At 37.3% G+C, this 21,036-nt stretch overlaps 1 protein-coding gene and 1 pseudogene across 1 annotated transcript; both read right to left on the bottom strand.

Annotated features, from left to right (window-relative positions):
• Positions 1-2,246: 2,246 nt before the first annotated feature.
• On the bottom strand, positions 2,247-4,850 carry LOC125341913 (annotated as a pseudogene).
• A 1,476-nt stretch (positions 4,851-6,326) lies between these two features.
• Positions 6,327-7,262, bottom strand: LOC125342046 (olfactory receptor 4F15-like). The gene has a single exon (XM_048334180.1). It carries the CDS (start codon positions 7,260-7,262, stop codon positions 6,327-6,329), a length of 936 nt encoding a protein of 311 aa, XP_048190137.1.
• Between the last annotated feature and the right edge of the window lie 13,774 nt (positions 7,263-21,036).

Genomic DNA, 21,036 nt, shown 5'->3' with positions numbered 1-21,036 from the left:
CTGTAAAACAGACTTTTTGATCATTAGGACTGCTCTCCTAGCTAGTTCTTCTGATCTGCCATAGGATGATGTAGCAAAAAGACCCTATCAGATTTCAGAAGCTGACAACTTGTTCGTGTGCTTTCAAGACTCTAAAACAATAGAATAAGTTTTTTTAAAAGAAAAATAATTGACTAATCTCTGATATAGATTATGGAAGTATAAAACTGACTAAGATAGCATCTTATTGCTTTATTAGATCTGGTATCATACAATAAACTAGACAGAGTGATTTAGGAGGCAAGCACTCTGCCACTAGACCAGATTCCCAGCCTTAGACAGAGTGACGTAAAAATCAGAAATTTATGTTGTTCTGACTTCTGAAGTCTGAGAGATTCAAGGTCAAACTATTGGGAGATTTGATTTCTTTTGAAGTATTGTTCCTTGGTAACTGAATGTCTGCATTTTTGCAGTTCCTTTTAAAGTTCTAGTCTGTATACATGAACATGACTGGTACCACTTTATACTTCAGAGACAACAATATTGGATTTGAACTCTCCTATATTCAGATACCATAGCTTTAGACCACATCTACAATATGGTTACTTGAAGACATGGTAGGTGTTGCCATTCCTGAAAAAAATTGCAAGATTTATGACCATCTTAAAGTTAATAGTAAAATACCTTCAAGTGTTTTGAACTACTATGAAATTTTATCAATCTACTGACACTAGAAAAAACAGGTTCCACAGCAGAATACCTGACTACTGTCATTTTTATGAACAGAAGATAACCATTAATGTACTTTTTGGAGATGCTGGTTATGACTTCAATGGAACACCCTGGACACTGTCAGAGAATGTAGTCAAAACTATCAGTAAATTATAACATGGTTGAGATGGCCTTAAATATTCATCAGACTAGCTTCCAATCAACTAAACTTAATATAAGAAATATATGTAGACACATGACTAAGAAGCCTTTGTACTTTATATGTATCTTTTCTCTAACTTCCAAATAAATTATATTATATAGTAGTTGCTAAAGCACTTATTAGGTATTAACTTTTTTTTTTTTTTGCCAGTCCTGGGCCTTGGACTCAGGGCCTGAGCACTGTCCCTGGCTTCTCTTTTGCTCAAGGCTAGCACTCTGCCACTTGAGCCACAGCGCCACTTCTGGCCATTTTCTATATATGTGGTGCTTGGGAATCGAAACCAGGGCCTCGTGTATACGAGGCAAGCTCTCTTGCCACTAGGTGATATTCCCAGCCCCTGCTATTAACTTTTTTTGTATATCATTTGGGCAATTCAATCATAGTCATATTTCTACTCTATAAATTAAACCCAACTTACTTAAAAAAAAATCACTTGGGATAAAGCAAGCAGACAAAACCCTTCCTTCTCCCTTCCCACCCCTTCACAAGACAGTTCTCAGAACATGATGCCAACATACAATCATCCACTTACCCACATCTCAATGGAGGGTTTTCCCCAGACTGAAGTATGCTGTTCTTGTCACTTTACAAACACGATGGTGAACTTTTTTTATTGCTAGGAAGTCATTCTTAGAGCTTTCTTAAAGTATGGCAAACACGAAGATTGATTGTGTGATTATGAAAAAGTCTCTTACAGTTAGGATTAAAATGTTTCCAAATCATGATCACTCTATTAAGAAAAATAACACCTTGGATTCTATAAGCATCTAATTCCTATATTGGGATAATTACCTTATTAATGAAAAAAATGCTGTAAGGATCAAATAAACTCTTAGCGTTAGCATCTTGCAACTGCATGAGGAATGAAACCTAAAACTAGATAAAGTCACGTCATTTTCTCAGGCTCAGTAGGATAGGCTTAGGCAAGTCGAAAGAATGCTCCACAGTAAAGCCAAGTCCCGCAAATGCTGCTCTAGACAAGCTTGTCTGTGGCCAGGGCTCCCAACCAGCAAGCACACAGACGAACCGCAAGCGTTCCTCAGAAAAGCAAAGCTGCACACATGTTACAAAGATAATTGGGACATTCAGAAAACACTCCAGGAAAGAGCCATGGGAAACGTGTGTGAGCACAAACCAGCCTCTCTCCTACTTTTAAGTTCTTCTGGGAATTACAACAGCGATCCTGACAAAAAGGGAAAAACAGAACCACCACTTGGTAGATCACTGGTCAAACAGCCAGTCCAAGACCAGCTTTGAAAAGACCAGTGCAAAAGATTCTTCTCCCTTTCGCCTGTATCTCTAGGACTTTTAAACCTATGAGAACCTATGCGATATAATTTGAGCCACAGATGAAAACTACTCTCCTTTGTAAAAGCAAACACAGTGGGATGCACTGCAGCTTGCGGACACCATGGGGTTCTCAGCAGAGGCAAAGTATGTTTATAATATGAAAATAAGTGCTTACTTAATGACACAAGCCATACCCTTCCCTCTACAATTTCAACTGCGATTCCTAAAACACTCTTTCCTATCTACCTCGCTCTTACTATGCAGGGTAGATGACCGCCTGTGAGACCAGCCTAAGGCAGGCATCTGGAAAGCCCAAGAGCCCGTGGCCCCACAGGGTTCCCCTCTACACAGCTGGGTCGCTGGCGGCGACCTTCTCCTGCTAGTGGTCTTTGAAGTGGGTGAGCTGGTGTCTCTTCCAGTGCGGGGCCTGCCTGAACCTTTTGCCACAAACTGAGCATTCAAATGGCTTCTCCCCCGCGTGAATGAGATAGTGTCTCTCAAGCTTAGACGGAGACCAGAAACTTTTACAGCACATGCTGCACGGGTAAAGGAGACCATCATTTTTCTCTGGATACCCTGGGTAGCCGCTGAAATGACTCCCAAGAGTGCAATGGGAAGGCAAGCATGCTCATTTCCGCCATAGGTACCCAGAATGAAATCCTCGGTTTCTGGCTTCACTCCCATCTCTGATAATTGATTCGACTGTGAAACCTCATATGTCTGAAAACCGAAAGCCTGATGCTGGGAAGCATTGTAGCTATCACCACTTGGAGGGATAAAACTGTTCACATTTTCAAAGTCTAGCTGGTAAAATGATCTTCTATAGAGATTCTTTTCAATATGAGTCTCTTGGTGTCTTTTTAAGTGAGCTGACTGTCTGAAAGATTTCCCACAAACATTACAGCCAAAAGGCCTCTGTCCAGTATGGATTAAATAGTGTCTCTGTAGCTTAGAAAGAGAAGGAACGCTTTCTCACATTTATCACAAGGATGTATCTTATGTCCAGTAAGTATGTTCTCACTTGGAACTGGGAAACCACAGTGTTGAAACACTTGAAAGTTATTGAAGAACTCCTCTCCTGATGAACCATAAGCTGACAAATCTTTATTAGTCACAGAGCTACCCATAGTTAATCAGCTCTCTGATGATGTAAGGATATCTTTCAAACATTCCCCCCTATTTTGGTTCTGGAACTGCTTTTGCCAAGAAAACGGCAAAGTCGGTGTTTTCTTCTTTTTATTGCCAATTCTTCTATAAAGCCCCTGCCTGCCAGGAGAACCCAGAATTCTTCTCTCTGTTCAGAATTCTACTGACTAGACTTACAAGTTTTCAAGAAACTACTTTTAAATGCTTTTCTCTCTGATGGACCGTTACTGCTTTTTTTTTTTTTTACCCCCAGCATGTTTAAGCTTAGCCAAGATTTTTTTTTTACAGTGGTTTTATAGTTGTAGGTTTTTTTGAGCCTACATGGTGTTTTGCCCTTCTGGCAGGAAAACACTGGTGTCCTTTGAGAATCTGCTCTGATTCAAAGCATTCTTCACACTCGGAACACTGAAAAGTGACGATATAAATAGAGTGGACCTCAGGTGGGTTATTCCCCTCGGACTCACCCATACTGCCATTCTCAAAACCTTCCTGCTTGACATTTAATGTGTGGGGCAGGAAGTACGACTCTGAACTCCTCAACTTTGATGCAAGAGCCTGAAACATCTTGCTCTTAGTATGGATTTGCTTGCTTCAGAAGTTTGCTTTGAACCTTAAATCCTTTTTGACAAAAACAACATTGGAAAGATCTTTCTTCTGAATGTGTGAGCTGGTGGATTTTTAAATGCCTTGACTGCCGGAAAGACTTACTGCACAGGAGACACTTAAAAGGCTTCTGCCTAGTGTGAATAAGTGAATGCCTATCGAGTTTTGACTGTGACGGAAATATCTTGCCACAGATGGTACACGCATGAATCCTCTTCCTTCGTTTCCCGGTGCTGTACTCGGGATCTGATTGGGAGCATGGGGCTAAGGCCCATCTTTCCTCCGGGGGCAAAGTTCCATAGCCACTGCTTGCTGGCTTTTCCTGCTTGGCCTCCATCAGTCTTTGGGCCTGCTTGACATCGTTCGGATAGATCTCAATGTGACGCTGTTGGTGCTTCATATATGTCTTCAGATGTTTAAAGTGGCGTTGGCAAATGCTACATTTAAAAGGCATATTATGAGTTAACTGGTGCTGCTCCAGGTGAACCAGTTGTCTAAAGGTCTTATGACACACATCACATTCAAATGGCTTCTGACCAGTATGAATGAGATAATGCCTACCTAATTTTGATGGTGTTTCAAAGTGTTTGAAGCAAATATTGCAAATGTATGGCTTGCTTCTAGGGAGTTTGCTGGCTGCTACACACTGCTGAATCTTTAGCACTTTCAGACTGTTTTCAGCCATCATATTCTTCAGGAATACGCTTGCAGGAGCTCCATAGTGTTCTTAACGCCATACATATACATGGCTGCACACAGCTCTAAATCTCTTTCCAACAGATTTTGTATTCTCCCACTGGTGTTCTTTGGTGTTTTTTTTTTGTTTCCCCCAGTCTGCGGCTGGTGGGCCTCACAGCGGCCAGGCCCCGCTGCCCAGGGCAGTGAGCGCATCCGCAGGGCCCACGGTGCAGGCAGAGCACGCAGGAGCGGTGGCGTGGGGGCACCCGGGACAGGGAGGTATTAACTTTTAAACTGACATCCTAAAAGGATGTTTTATAATAAGACACATCTATGATGGAAATTTCAAATAAAAATATGTAAGTTTCAATGTATTTAGACTCACATGGAATATTTTACCTTAATAGTATTTTTTTTATTTTTAAATAAGAAAAAGTGCACTGTGGTTGATACTTTATTATTCATTGCTCTAGATTGTAAAATACAAAATACAGTATGAAAGGTACATGCAAGCAAGTTCTCATGATACATTCTCGTTATAAATTCTCATTATAAGAATAAAGTGTTAGTACCTAAAAATACTGTGTTGTTCTGTGTGCTGGACAGATTCCTATGCCTGAATTAATGTTTCTTCTTTCTAAATTCATAACTTAGCACACAAGTACAGTAACAGGAATGGCGAAATTCGAGTTTAGGGAAAGAAGACTAGCTCTGTTCTCTTAGAGACCAGATGTGAAAACATGACTATTTCATAGTTGACAACTTCGATATTTCATAAGAAACTTAATAGTATTTATTTTACTATGTTACATTTCTTTAGAATTTTATATTTTAAAAAATATAATCTTAGGGTCTGGGAATATGGCCTAGTGATAAAAGTGCTTGCCTCGTATACTTGATACCCTGGGTTCAATTCCCCAGCACCACATATATAGAAAAAGCCAGAAGTGGCACTGTGGCTCAAATGGCAGAGTGCTAGCCTTTAGCAAAAAGAAGCCAGGGACAGTGCTCAGGCCCTGAGTTCAAGGACCAGGACTGGCCAAAAAAAACCAAACAAAAAATATAATCCTATTGTTGTTATAAGATGGGCTGTACAAAGGGGTTACAACTTCACAAATCAGGTAATGGGTACATTTCTTTTTTGAACAATGTCATCCCTTCCTTCGCTTTCCCCCCAATTCCTCCTCTTGTCCCTGCCCTCAAGTTATAGAGTTCATTTTCCACATAGTGTATAAAAACTTAAATTCTTATGACCATGTAGATTAATATAATAAAGTAATAAAAGGCAGAAAAATGTCACTATGGCTTGTTTGTTAAAATTAACTGTGATGAGAATGAACCATTCATTCTCTGTAAATGAGATTCTTTTTAACCCAATGAGAGGAAAGTATTGACTAGTTGCATTAAGTCTATAAATATACATTTTCAATCTGAATTTATAAATTATTTCAAACTTTCTATAGACCAATACAAATTTGAACAACATAAAAATGTTTTGAAAACTCGTAAACTATGTACAATTGTTCAGAAATAACCAATTAATCACAATATCAGTTAAAAACTAGAAGTAAGCTACTCAAGATTTTCAGTCTTCTGGGTGAGGAACAATACATTGTCTCACAATACAAGCATCCACCAAATACTTAAGTTTATGGTAGAGCTTTTTGAAGACACAACTTGTGTTCTTGTAAGTTTTTTAGGAGATTCTTTTCAAACTCATGAGTAGACCCTTGAATCTTCTCATTGGTAGCTTCATGTCTTTGTTCCTCAGTGTGTACATGGCAGGATTCAGGATGGGTGTAATCATGAAACCCAGAATTGCAAGAAGCTTATCCACTGGTACTATAGGAAATGGCCACATGTAAACAAAGATGCAAGGTCCAAAGAACAAAACCACCACCGAGATAGGAGCTGAAAGAGTAGAGAAGGCCTTGTGCAATCTAGCAGCAGAGTGTTTCCATACAGTGAAGAGTATGAAAGTAAAGGAGATGAGCAATACGAAAAATGTGCCAACAGAAATTAGCCCACTGTTAGCAGTTACCAAGAATTCCATTCTGTAAGTATCTATGCAGGCCAGTTTAATAACATAAGGAAGATCACAATAAAAGCTATCTATCTCGTTAGGGCCACAAAGAGGCAAATGTACAACAAAAGCTAACTGGATCACTGAGTGAATCAGTCCAATAACCCAAACCCCAAACAGAAGCGAACTACACATTCGTGGGCTCATAATACGCAGGTAGTGAAGTGGTTTGCAAATGGCCAGATATCTCTCCATGGCCACTATGAGCCGCACCATCTCAGATGCTCCCAGGACATGGAGGAGAAACATCTGTATGACACAACCCTGAAATGAAATGGTATTGTGGCCAGAGAACAAGTCAGAAATCATTTTGGGAACTGTTAAAGTAGACAAGAATAGGTCAATAAAGGAGAGGTTTCCTAAAAGGAAATATATGGGGGAATGTAGATGGAAGTCTAAAGTCACCGTAAGCACAATGGAGAGATTACCCAGGATAATGATCACATAAAACACTGTAGAGAAGGCAAGGAGGAAACGCCTCACTAGTCTGTAGGTAGAAATTCCAAGAAATATAAATTCTGATACTTCAGAGTAAGTTGTTTCATACATTGAATGTTTTGTCGTTACCTAAAATATCCAAACAAAACAAGAAGAAAATAATTTATCAGAAGTAAATATTGAAAGGATGAATTCTTTTAGAATAAATCTTCATGAACTACAATAATGTATTTTGATTAAATTATTCAATTATTTATCCTTACAAAAATATTCTTCATGAGCGTTTACTATATGCCATGAACCTTGTCAACTTCTAAAGTACAACTTAAGTTAATTTTAGAGGATTTAAATGTCAATTATTCCTCTAGACATCTTGTAGTGCAGACAAAACATAACCAATTTGAACAAAAAATTAATTCAGTCCTATTTCTCATCTCAGCACTGACTGCTTAGACGCTGCTTGCTGGTGGGGGCTACTATTGAAAAGCTATCAGTCTAGGCTTTGAATCTTCTGTATGAAGAATGAGCCAGGGCCAGTGCATCAAGATGAGCATGTGGGGTTGTGGTAAAGGAAACAGATTCTCATGCCCAGAAAAGCTCTGTTCTTATCAGAAATACAATAGAAAACTTTCTGTTAGTAAATGGTCACAAAAGTTTCAGTGCAAAGAATGGAATGTAGCCAGGCACTAGTGAGTGGCTCACTGCTGTAATTCTAGCCACTCAAGAGGCTGAGATCTGAAGATCAGAGTTAGAAGCAGAAAATACCTCCAATTAACCAGCAAAATGTCTGACTGGAGCAATAGTGCAATTGGTAGAGCACCAGCCATGAGCATCAAAAGCATAGCAAGAACACAAGGTCCTAAGCACCAACATTACATAAACAATAAAAGAATGTAATGAGGGTTAAAGTTGAGACTAAAGTAACCTAGCAGAGAAATGTAATAAATCAGTTCACACCTGGTGCTTTAAACAGGGATGTTCATACAAGAGATCAAACTTTGGAAAATATAATGTTCAATTGCATATGTAGAAACAAAATGAATATTATGGGAAAAGGTGAATACTATATATTTAAATAAAAAGGGAAGGGGCTGGGGATATGGCCTAGTGGCGAGAGAGCTTGCCTCATATACATGAGGCCCTGGGTTCGATTCCCCAGCACCACATATACAGAAAACGACCAGAAGTGGCGCTGTGGCTCAAGTGGCAGAGTGCTAGCCTTGAGCAAAAGGAAGCCAGGAACAGTGCTCAGGCCCTGAGTCCAAGGCCCAGGACTGGCCAAAAAAAATAAATAAATAAAAATAAAAAATAAAAAGGGAAGGAAACATATAGGAACATAAGAAAGCGTGTATATCTAAAATATGTGTATCTAGGGTGAGACTTTATGGTAATGTTTATTTATAAATCATTGAAGTATTAACTTATGTGGACATATTTATTAGTTTATTGCACATAAAAATTTTCTTCCAGAAGTTCCAAAGATGTCACATACTAATTTTATGGTGTCTCATGTAATACATTAAATACTTTTTTCTGACCTCATTTCTAAATTATCTTTGAGTAACCAAGGCAAATTATCAACTGTCATGGGGCTATTTTACAACTACTTTTCATAATTTGCTTTTGTTTTTATTTTTATATAATGTATTTCTATGTAGAGAACTCTATATGTCTACTACCATTCTCCTCCTCTTGTTTAGCCCATACTACTAACAACCACTTCTTTGTTGTCACTCTCCCTTGTCTCCATATCCAGCGCAGACTCTACTTGGGAGCAACTTTACACTGCCTTCCACACACAGCAGAATGAGCTGGTGGGAGCACCGTGGGTGCATTACAGTTAGACTTATGACTGGATGCTGCAAACTGAGAAGGAAGAGATATCCTGAGGATCAGTAAGCAGCCCAAATCAAACAATGCAGTGGATATGTGGAGAGCCCTGCCACAAGAGCCACACTGTGTCTACCACACAGCACTACTGTATATTTCAAAAAGCAAAAACCACTTCTTTAATAATGGGGCAATGTCATTCTTTCTGATAGAGGCACAGAATTCCATTGTGTATATGTACCACATTTTCTTGATCCACTTGTCTACTGAGAGGCATCTGGGTTTGTTCCATCTTTTAGCAATGACAAATTGTGCTGTGATGAACATTGTTGTGCTGGTAGCTTTAGTGTGGTCTTGCTTATAATCTTGCCCTAAAGTGGGGCTGCTGGGTCATAGGGAAGACCTATATTTAGCCTTCTGAGGAACCTCCATACTGCTTTCCAGAGTGGTTGAACAAGTTTACATTCCCACCAACAATGTAGTAGGGTTCCCTTTTGGCCACATCCCCTCCAGCGTTTGTTATTGTTAGTTTTACTGATAATGGACATTCTTACTGGGGTGAGGTGGAATCTCAGTGTTGTTTTGATTTGTATTTCTTTTATAGCCAGTGATGTAGAGCACTTCTTCATGTGTCACTTGGCCATTCTCATTTCCTCTCCAGAGAAGGCTCTTTTTAGGTCTTTAGCCCATTTGTTGAGGGGCAGGAATTCTATGCCTCTATCAGAAAGAATGACATTGCCCACTCATAAAGAAATGGAAGTACTTGGAAAAATGTATACTAAGTGAAGTGAGCCAGACCCAAAGAAACATGGACTCTATGGTTTCCCTAATAGAGAATAATTAGTACATGTTTATGCTAGCCACAGCAGAGGATCACAAGAACCCAATAGCTATGCCCTTATGAACACATAAGATGATGCTAGAACTGCATGTTATGGAAACAAGTGTTATACCATTGTTGCAATTATTTTCAACATGCCATATGAAGCCATATCCTTTTTTTTCTCTTGTATTCCCTTCCTTTAGTGTTACCACCGCTATCACTGTATCTGATCTTAGTACCCTGGATACAGTATATACATGTATTAGAATTAAGGAAGGGAAAGGGAATACCAAAATAGAGAGGCAAAGGATATAAAGACAAACTATTCCAAAAGCAATACTTGCAAAAACATTTGGTGTAAACCAACTGTACAACTCATGGGGGGGTGGGTAAAGGAAAGGGGTAGAGGGAGGTGGGGGAAAAATGAAGGAGGAGGTAACAAGTTGAACAAGAAATGTACTCACTGCCTTACATGAGAAACTGTAACCCCTCTGCACTCCACTTTGATAATAAAGGGGGAAAATGGGGGGGGGAAGCAAAAAACTCATGTTTTGGTCACATAAATGGTATATGTTAAAGTAATTATATTCAAGACAGCATAAAAATGAACATTCTGTGTTCCCAACTAAAAAAGGTTGCAAATTGAACAAAAATAAATAAAATGAATACTAAGAGATTTCTGAATAATTGGGAAAGCAAATGATATGATTTTGCTTTCATTTTTCTTTGCTATTTTTTGATAGTGGGTGTATAGTTTTGGGAAAATTATTATCATTTAAGTTGCTATGTTTGATAGAAGAACAAATACATTAACAGCACAAAGAAGAGGTACAATTTTACATAGTGGGAAGATATGTACACACAACTCAAAATAGAAACAACCACATATTTGTGGCTCATGCCTGTAATTCTAGCTACTTAAGAGAAGATCTGAGGATTATAGTTCAAAGCCAACCCAGGTAGGAAAGTCCATGAGACTCTGATCTCCAATTAATCACCAAAAACCATAAGTGGAACTGTGGCTCAAGTGGTAGAGCACTAGCCTTGGGCAAAAAAGCTCATGGACAGCTCCCAGTACCTGAGTTTAAACCCTAGGACCAGCACCAAAAAATAAATAAATAAATAAAAAGGGAAAGACAAAGACAGGGAGAGTGTTATAAGAAACCAATAAGAGAGAATTTCGAGTGTTTTTAAGATTTCAAAATGAGTCATAGTTTGGAAACAGTGTAATGCACAGCATTGGATAACTGTGTTGGTCTGATAATACACATGCAAATATACATACATATATTTATACATATATTTATATATAAATATATGTTTATTTATATGTATTTACATAGACACACACATATATTATATATACATATGTAATACATGAAACAGGATGTTGTTGAATTTTGTCCATGATAGCGAAGTTATTAAGTACACTATCATAACATGTAGAATGGGAAAGTATAAAGCTACTAAAATTATTAAACATTTTAAAGTACATAATCCTGAAAATATTTACAATATAAGCAAAAATTGAGAGTGTGTGGTTAGTAATATGACAACTGTATATTTAAGTAAGCAAAAACTTCTCCAGGAGTACCCACCCAAGTACCACCAGCAGTGAACCCGGAAAGTAAGATTCCACCTGTGGTTTTTAATTTCCTAAGGCCTTTATTATATGATCTGTAATAATGCTGCATCAATATTAATTCAAAAGCTGATTATTCAGAGTAAAAAGAAAAAATTCCAGGTATGATCTCAAATTCAATACAGGAATATCAGAATTGTTCAAATAGTGATCTCTGAATCATTCAAATATTTAAGAAGTCATAATAAGGTTTAAAAAAGAGAAACAATTGCTTCTTATTCTTGAGAACAATTCCTATTCCTGAGACAGTTGTTTTCTTATTTTAAAAAAAATCACAAAAATAGCAGATAATGATTCTGGTAAGAGATTCATCACTAAGATCCAACTTCACATTCGTGAGTAGACTATTGCTGTCTTTACAATATCTATTTGTTATTTAAATGGTTAGTAACAGTAAAGACGTGAAAGGCAACAAGAGTAGAATATAGGAGAAAAGACATAGACAACAACAGGAAAAGAAGAGTAGGAGTAAGAAAGAAATAAAGAATATCATAAATAATGAGAGGACTAGCTATAGTAGCACACCAACAGAACACTTCCTGTATCTTTTCTTGCCTGCTCACTGCTTAAAAGCCTGAGTGATTTCTGTCTTCAGGACATCTCAGTACACAGAAGGCCCTGTGCCCTCTCACCTGGCCTGTGGTCCTCAAAAGGTTGATGATCTACACATAGTCCTTATTCTTTCATGATGGTGCAGATCACCCATGGTTGGTGTGTGTGTGTGTGTGTGTGTGTGTGTGTGTGTGTGTGTGTGTGTGTGTATGTGTGTGTTTAGTCATTAAAACTACCCCCAGCCTTTCTTACTTAGCTAAATTAACAGTCAGTGCAAAAATTTCATCCTATATGTCAACTCATCTAGATGTCTCTATTTCCAGTCTGGATTAGATATCTATCCTCTAACCCTCATATCATACTTACCAGTCTACGATACACTTACAAATATTAATCTGTTTCATAGTTCATAAGCCTTCAATAGCAGCAATTATAAATCCTGGCCTACAGAAATAGTGGTGCATTTAAGAGAGATTCAAATTATAATTATTACTCTAGACATGGTCACATGCTTATGACTAACTGGAGAAAAGTAACTGAAAACAAATTTCCAAGGGCCTTGGAATTACTAAGGAAATATAAGTATTTCCATATATTACCTGAAAATCAAGAAAAATATCTAGGCTATAAGGATCAATGAAAACTCTAAACTTACTCTAAGAAATATAGTAAAGGTAAATGTCCAATAGTGCTTTTGAAATTAAAAATACAAATAAAGATGAGAGTATTAATGTTGTGGAGTATGCACTGTATATTACCTATACAATAAATGTAACTGATGATTCTAGTAGGCTATTGACTTTAGTTGCCCCATCTCACCTTACCTGATAAAAAGGGAAAAATCACACCAGAAATCAAAACTGCTCTTTCACTGTTGCTGGGTCTTTCAAGAAATGTTTCTGTTTGATGCTGTGTGTTTCACACTTCTCACAATGGCTCCAGCTAACAATGGCACTGGGTAATCCATCACCTGTTGGCCAGTGTTCTGAATCCCAAGACCATTTATCTTGGGGATTCTGCTTTATTTGCTTGCTTATTTATTTATTTATTTATTTACCAGTCCTAGTGCTTGGACTCAGGGCCTGGGTGCTACCTCTTTGAATCCCTATGGCACTAAAGGGAAAAAGAAATATCACTTTTGCTAAAGTAGTAAACAGAAAGCAAATTATATTTGATAATGCATACCAGCAAACTGTAAGAGAATATGAAATCTAGACCTTGTTTAAATTTATAGATCAAATGTCATAAGATCAGGACCAATGGAAAGAGTCATCAACACACAGAAATTAAATGCGAAAAGATTTGGGATTTATTTCACATGTAGACATGTAGACATTCCATCAATGGCTGGACAGGTTCCACTTAACCTTGAATAGGCTTGACACTCACGTAAAAAGTCAACTATCTTTCATGTATGGCTTTATTTCTTCTGTTCTAGGGGTCTAAAAGCTATTCCAATACCAGTGCACACTATTTTACTGTTGCAAGTTTGGAAAATAGAGTGATTTCCCCAAATCTGTTCTTTGCTTGTTTTATTCAAAGTTAAACTTACTCATCTTTTTCTTTTTTTTTGGCTGAACTTGGGGCCTGGGTACTATTCCTGAGCTCGTTTGTGCTCAAGGCTACTGCTCGACCAGTAGAGCCACAGCACTACTTCTGGCTTTTTTAAGTACCTTACTGGAGATAGGAGTCTCATCGGAACTTTCCTGCCCAGACAACCTTCCAATTGTGATTTTCAGATCTCAGCCTTCTGAGTAGCTAGGATTACAGGAATGAGTCACTGGCCCCTGGCTAAACTTATTCATCTTTAACTTTTAAAATATAGATATTTAAGTGAAATTAAAACTGTTCTACCAGCTTTCCTCCAACTGTTATTTAATAAAAATATTTTAATATATTGTATATATATATTAAATATATATTGTAAAGGTGAACAGAGGAGTTAGTTACATAAGGTAATGAGTACATTTCTTTTTAAACACTTTTGCCCCTCCTTCCTTTTCTCCGCTTATCCCTCCCTATTCCCCTCCCCACCAAGTTGTATAGTTCATTTCCAACATAGTGTCTAGCAAGCATCGTTGTTGAATTAGTTCCTCCTTTGTCCTGCTATTTCTGTGATTCCCTTTCCTTTCCATGGATCAGATAAACTTACGTATACATTTTTATTGATTCTTTTCATTAATAGACTATTTTAGAAATTTTATATTTATGAAGAAAAAGAACAGACAATGCACAAACATGCACACATATGCTGGACACAACTACTATTTTTAGCATGTCATGTAAGTACATTATATTTGGTACAAAGGTTGAAGCAATATTGACATATTTTATTAATTAAATTCCATGGCTCCTTCTGATTTCCCTGATTTGACTTGATGTTCTTAATTGCTATGTCCTTTGAAGTTGCTCATTTCTGTCATAGTTTCTCAAGTTACCTGTGTTTGGTGACCTTGACTTAGAATAATACATGTCAGATATTTCAAAGGATTCTATCAGAATTTTTTTTTTTTACTGTTTTTATCATGAATAGACCAGAGTTATAGATATGAGGGAAGAAAACCCTTGTGGAGTACTGGATTATAAGTATGAGTAATTCATCATTTATAAGGCATAATCCAGATTTTAAAAGCATAAAATAAATATCCATCAGTCTGTTTTGATATAAGAATATTAATGAATAAATAAGTGGAGGAGGCAAACCGCTTATCAGAAAAATTTACAAATAATCTATGTAATGTAGATACTCCTCCCTCAAAGAAGATAATAATTTCCTACTATTTTTAGCATTTCAACTTTAAGTGTCAATTAATACATAAGTTTTAATATTTTTTCATTCCGATTTGTATTAGTGTATATAATTATATACATTATTCTTACGTATTAGTGCATACTAATTTTACAGAGGCACTTCATTGTGTTATCTCCATCTTTATAGTTCCCTTTTTCTTCCCCTTTTACAATTTTAGTGGGTTTTATTATGCTATTTTCATACATGAATATAGTGTACTCTATTATATTCATATCCCATTACCCTCACCTTTTATTCCCTCTCCTCCTTCTGGCTCTTGAATCCAATGAGTCACCTTTTTATTTATTATATCATAAATTTTAGGTCTAGATTCTCAAAAATAAAACATGTGATCCTGATTTCAGGTAGAGCCAAATTAATTCCCATACTACAAATATAATTTGATCATTTATTTTAAGGTTCAATTTTTTCTCTCCAAATATGACATTTTCTGGCATCTTGTAGATGACTAAGAAATATTTATTTTGTAGCTAAGTAAGTTCATTTTCAAAGAAACCTGTAGTTATAAGACATCATTTTCTTCATTGAAAAATTTAAAAACTTTTAAACTTGTTTCATTATTATTTTTTTGAGACAGCTCATTTTTAATCATATTTATATCATTAAGATAACAATAAAATGTGTTATACCCAAGAGTATTTTTTTCAAGAATCAATATGTTTAAGTTTGAACAAATGTAAAGTAGCGGGTTGGGAATGTGGCTTAGCAGAAGAGTGCTTGCCTAGCATGCATGAAGCCCTGGGTTCGATTCCTCAGCACCACATAAACAGAAAAAGCCAGAAGTGGCGCTGTGGCTCAAGTGGCAGAGTGCTAGCCTTGAGCAAAAAGAAGCCAGAGACAGTGCTCAGGCTTTGAGTTCAAGCCCCAGAACTGGCAAAGAGAAAGAAAGAAAAAGAAAGGAAGAAAGGAAGGAAAGAAGGAAGGAAGGAAGGAAGGAAGGAAGGAAGGAAGGAAGGAAGGAAGGAAGGAAGGAAGGAAGGAAGGAAGGAAAGAAAGAAGGAAGGAAAGAAGAAAAAGTAGCCAGGCTCCATTATTAGTTAAATATATCATCGTTACTGCATGGGCCCTTCAAGCATAAGCAGCAGCACAATTCTGATAAAGGTCCATTTCTCAGTTTGTAGGCCCTAAAAGGGCATTGCCAGCAACCAGTTTAACTTTTCTAGTACGACAGCAGCTGTGGTAATTTGTAAGTGCACTCCTGTGGCTGCAACTCAATACAACCATTTTTTCATGTTGCATGGCAGATTTGTCTTCAGGCTGCAGTTCACCATGGACTGTCCTACTTGCCAAGTGTTTCATGAGCGCAGCCCGGAAGTTTACACTCTTCCTCTAGGTTTTGGATTTGGTAGTTTAATACACATTTGCTGAAGGTAATAAAATAATTCATTTTGATATCTTAGGTAATACCAAAAAAAGTCAATTCACAAATCAATTTATATTGAGGTTTCTGACTTTGTGCTTTCTGCATCAGGAACAACAGTATTTCAAGTTTTTCTGCATTGTTTTGTGGAACTGGGAAAGTGTTTTTGTACTAGGAAGCATCCCTGTCATGTATCCAGTGACATGTGGGCCTCATTTCCATTCCCTCTTGTGCTTTCTTTTAGGAAAAGACTTTCTACCATAGCCGTTATGGAGATATTTTTTCATTTGGGGAACAATACCATTCCATTCCAGGGTGTGCCGCTTTCCTGTACTAGTCGGATCTAAGATGATACTACTCAATGAAATGGCTACAGGCAGACTTGTGGTCCTATAGAAGCCTTTCCACTTGTGACCATATGAGTGCATGGACATGACTTTGCTTCTCTCTGGTGCTGGGATTAGTGATCAGTCACAGAGTGGTCCACTTAGCTTTCTGGGTCCATTTACCTTTTGTAGTTATAATAATAGATAGTCTTTACTGTGATTTTTTTTTTTTTGGTTTATCAAATTGATCTATGTAGATTGTTTTTGTGTGTTCTAAATCTATTTTGTGTGTGTGTGTGTGTGTGTGTGTGTGTGTGTGTTCTAGATCTAATTTACTGTCTGTACAATGTTGCTCTTTAGTTTGGGAATATTCTTGATTAGGTAGGGAATTGTTGAATCTCGTGTTTTTACTCATTTCTCTTAATTAACATTTGACACAGAAGAGCTTGTTACAACCATTTTTATAAGTTTATGACTTTTAATCATTTCTCTTTTCATTTATATCTTTATTTGTTTATATCTTCCAATACTTGATGGCTTTTTGTCCTCACAGGCTTGGATTCCTTTCTCATAATCTTTGGCACATTTAGTCTTTGACCTAGTTTTTGTGTCTGTCATTAACATCAGATCACTCTCCTTCTCCTCTTATCTGTAAGATTTCTGATTAGAAATACTCTGATAATGTTATTTGAGCTCCCATTTATATGACAAGGTACTTTTTTTCTTAATGCTTTGGAAATTCTCTTTTGACAATTCAATTACAGAATATGTTTGGGATGTTTTGGGGTTTAGACTCCTTGGTTATTCTTAGATATCATAAACCTAGATGTCCGTATTTCTTCCCTAATTTGGAAAATCTTCAGTCAGTTTCTTTAAATAATCTTTCCACCTTTTAAGGATTTTCTAAATATGCATGTTGTTTTCACTTTTTTAGAGTCCCATTCATTCCACTGGCTTTCTTTACACTTTTTTAAATTCTATATAACTTCAGATAATGTTTCATACTCACTTGTTTTCTATCAACTTTTTGATGCTGCCATTGAAGTTCACATTGAGGTTTACTAAGTGTGTTTAGTGTTTTCTTCATCTTTTGAATTGTTTTTTAATGCTTTTGAATTTTTTTCCTTTTGTTTGTGCCAGTACTGGGACTTGAACTCAGGGCCTATTTTACTGGACACTGGACTAGCACTATACCCCATAAGCTCCCGCAGGTTCTTTGTGGTGATTTATTAGAGATACAAGTCTTTGGGTGTTTCTGGCTAGGCTGGCTTCAAACTGCAGTCTTCAGATCTCAGCTTCCTGAGTAGCCTAGATTACAGGGCTGAGCCTAGCATAGGACTTTGAATTTTTTTTAATTTCTCATTTTTAATTACCTTTCTCTTAATATTATTTCTCTCCTTTTTATTTTTATTTTACTGTCAAATTGACATACAGAGAGGTTACAGTTTCATACATTAGACCTTGGGTACATTTCTTGTACTGTTTGTTACCTCCTCCCTCATTCCCCCCACCCTCCTCCCCCCTCCCCATTTCCCTTCCCCCCATGAGTTGTTCAGTTGGTTTACAACAAATGGTTTTGCAAGTATTGTTTTTGGAGTCGTTTGTCTTTTTATCCTTTGTTGCTTGATTTTGATATTCCCTTTCACTTTCCTAGTTCTAATATCAGTATATACAGTATCCAGGGTACTCAGATGAGATACAGTGATAGTGCGGGGACAAACACAGGAAGGGGATGCAAGAGGATCATCAACAAAAGCTACGGTTTCACATGGCATGTTGAAAGTAATTACAACAGTGATATACCAGTCATTTCCATAACATGGAGTTCATTTCACTTAGTATCATCTTATATGTTCATAAGGGTATAGCTATTGGGCTCTTGTGATCCTCTGCTGTGACTTGCCTAAACCTGTGCTAATTATTCCATATAAGGAAGACCATAGAGTCCATGTTTCTTTGGGTCTGGCTCACTTCAGTTAGTATAATTTTTTCCAAGTTCTTCCATTTCCTTAAAAATGGGCAATGTCATTCTTTCTGATAGAGGAATAAAGTTCCTTTGTGTATTTGTACCACATTTTCCTGATCCTTTTGTCTACTAAGGGACATCTGGGTTGGTTCCACATTTTAGCTATGACAAATTGTGCTGCGCTAAACATTGTTGTGCTGGTGGATTTAGTGTGTTCTTGTTTGTAATCTTTTCGGTAGAAAACCAAAAGTGGGGCTTCTGGGTCATAGGGGAGCCCTATGTTTAGCCTTCTGAGGCTAAAAAAGCCATACTGCTTTCCAGAGTGGCTGAACAAGTTTACATTCCCACCAACAATGAAGAAAGGTTCCCTTTTGGCCACATCCCCTCCAACATTTATTATTGTTAGTTTTCTTGATATAGGACATTCTTACTGGGATGAGATGAAATCTTAATGTTGTTTTGATTTGCATTTCTTTTATGGCCAGTGATGTAGAGCACTTTTTCATATGTCTCTTGGCCATTCTCATTTCCTCATCAGAGAGGTCTCTTTTTAAGGCTGTAGCCCATTGGTTCAGGGAGCTGTTGGTTCTTTGAGATTTTGTTTTAGAGGAATTTAATTTTTTAGTTCTGCATATATTATAGATATGAGGCCTTTGTCTGTTGTATGGCCAGTAAAGATCTTTTCCCAATTTGTGGGCTTTCTCTTTATCTTGTGAGCGATGTCTTTTGCCCTGCAGAAGTTCTGAAATTTGATGAAGTCCCATTTGTCCAACCTTTCTTTGATTTGTATCATTTCTGGTCCTTTGTTAAGGAAGTTTCATCCTGTGCCAAGGAGCCCAAGTGTTTCTCCTACTCCTTCCTTTAGTGTTTTCAGGGTGTCTGTTTTGATTTCAAGTTCTTTGATCCATTTGGAATTGATTTTGGTGCAGGGTGATATATAAGGACCTAGTTTTAATTTGTTGCAGGTGATGAACCAGTTTTTCCAGCACCATTTGTTAAAGAGGCTATCTTTCTTCCACCCTATTTTTTTTTTTAGCTCCTTTATCAAAGATTAAGTAGGCAGAGTTCTGCGGGTTCATTTCTGGGTCTTCAGTTCTGTTCCCTTGGTTTTCAGGCCTGTTCCTGTGCCAATACCAAAGCTATTACTATAGCTTTGTAATACAGCTTGAAGTTTGGTATAGTAATTCCTCCAGCACTGTTCTTTCTGCTTAGGATTGTTTTTGCTATTCTGGGTCTTTTATTGTTCCATATGAATTTCTGGATTGCTTCCTCTATTTCATTAAAAAATGGTGTTGGGACATTAATGGGTATTGCATTGAATTTGTAGATAGCCTTTGGCAATATTGCCATTTTGACTATATTAATCCTTCCAATCCAGGAGCATGGGTGGTCTTCCCATTTCCTTAGTTCTGCCTTAATTTAGTTTCTGATGTTTTTAAATTTCTCATCATAAAGGTCTTTCCCTCCTTTTGTTAAGGTAATCCTTGGTATTTTATGTTTGTTGAGGCTATTGCAAAGGGAGTTGCTTGGTCTTTGGGTCATTGGCATATAGAAAAGCCACTGATTTTTGAGGGTTTATTTTATATCCTGCTACTTTGCCAAAGTTTTGGATCAGCTCAAGTAGCTTGGGAATAGAGTCTACAGAGTTCTTTAGCTACAGGATCCTGTCATCTGCAAGGAGAGAGAGTTTGACTTCATCTTTTCCAATTTGGATCCCCTTTATATCTTCTTCTTGCCTTATTGCTCTGGCTAGGAATTCTAGTACTACGTTGAAGGGGAGAGGAAAGAGTGGACAACCTTGTTGCTCCTGATTTTAGATGAAATGGCTTTAGCTTTTCCCCATTAAGAGTAATGTTTGCTGTGGGTTTGTCATAGACAGCCTTAATTATATTCAGGAATGTTCCCTGGAATCCTAGTTTCTCAAAAGCTTTTATCATAAATGGGTGCTGGATTTTATTAAATCTTTTCCTGCATCTAGGAAAATAATCATGTGATTCTTGACTTTGCTGCAGTTGATGTGGTGGATTATATTGATTGACTTGCGTACATTGAACCAGCTCTCCGTACCGGGGATGAATCCAGTTTGGTCATAGTGTATGATTATTTTTGATGACCTGTTGATGACCTGTTGAAGTCAATTGACCAGAATTTTGTTGAAAATTTTTGCATCAATGTTCATCAGAGAAATCAGTCTATAGTTCTCTTTCTTTGATGAGTTCCTGCCTGGTTTGGGGATGAGGGTTATACTAGCATCATAGAATGTGTTTGGTAGTGAACTTTTGCTCTCAATTTCATTGAAGAGTTTGAGAAATATTGGTGTGAGTTCAGTTTTGAAGGTCATGTAGAATTCTGCTGTGAATCCGTCTGGACCTGGGTCTTTCTTGGATGGGAGAGCTCTTATTGCTGTTTCTATTTCAATGCTGGATATGGGTCTGTTTAGAAGGTTTAAATCTTCATGGTTGAGTTTGGGGATATCAATTTTTGCTAGGAAGTTGTCCATTTCTTCCAGGTTCTCGAATTTGTTGGCAGAAAGGTTTGCAAAATATTCTCTTATGGTGTTCTGAATTTTGGTCA

Source organism: Perognathus longimembris, chromosome 25 (assembly GCF_023159225.1).
Source record: "Perognathus longimembris pacificus isolate PPM17 chromosome 25, ASM2315922v1, whole genome shotgun sequence".
Classification (NCBI taxonomy): domain Eukaryota; kingdom Metazoa; phylum Chordata; class Mammalia; order Rodentia; family Heteromyidae; genus Perognathus; species Perognathus longimembris.
Note: the sequence above shows the minus strand (reverse complement) of the source record. Positions and strands in the feature narration are given on the sequence as shown.

Coding starts and splice junctions, on each gene's coding strand:
- LOC125342046 (XM_048334180.1), bottom strand. CDS start 7,262: ATGTATGAAACAACTTACTCTGAAGTATCAGAATTTATATTTCTTGGA.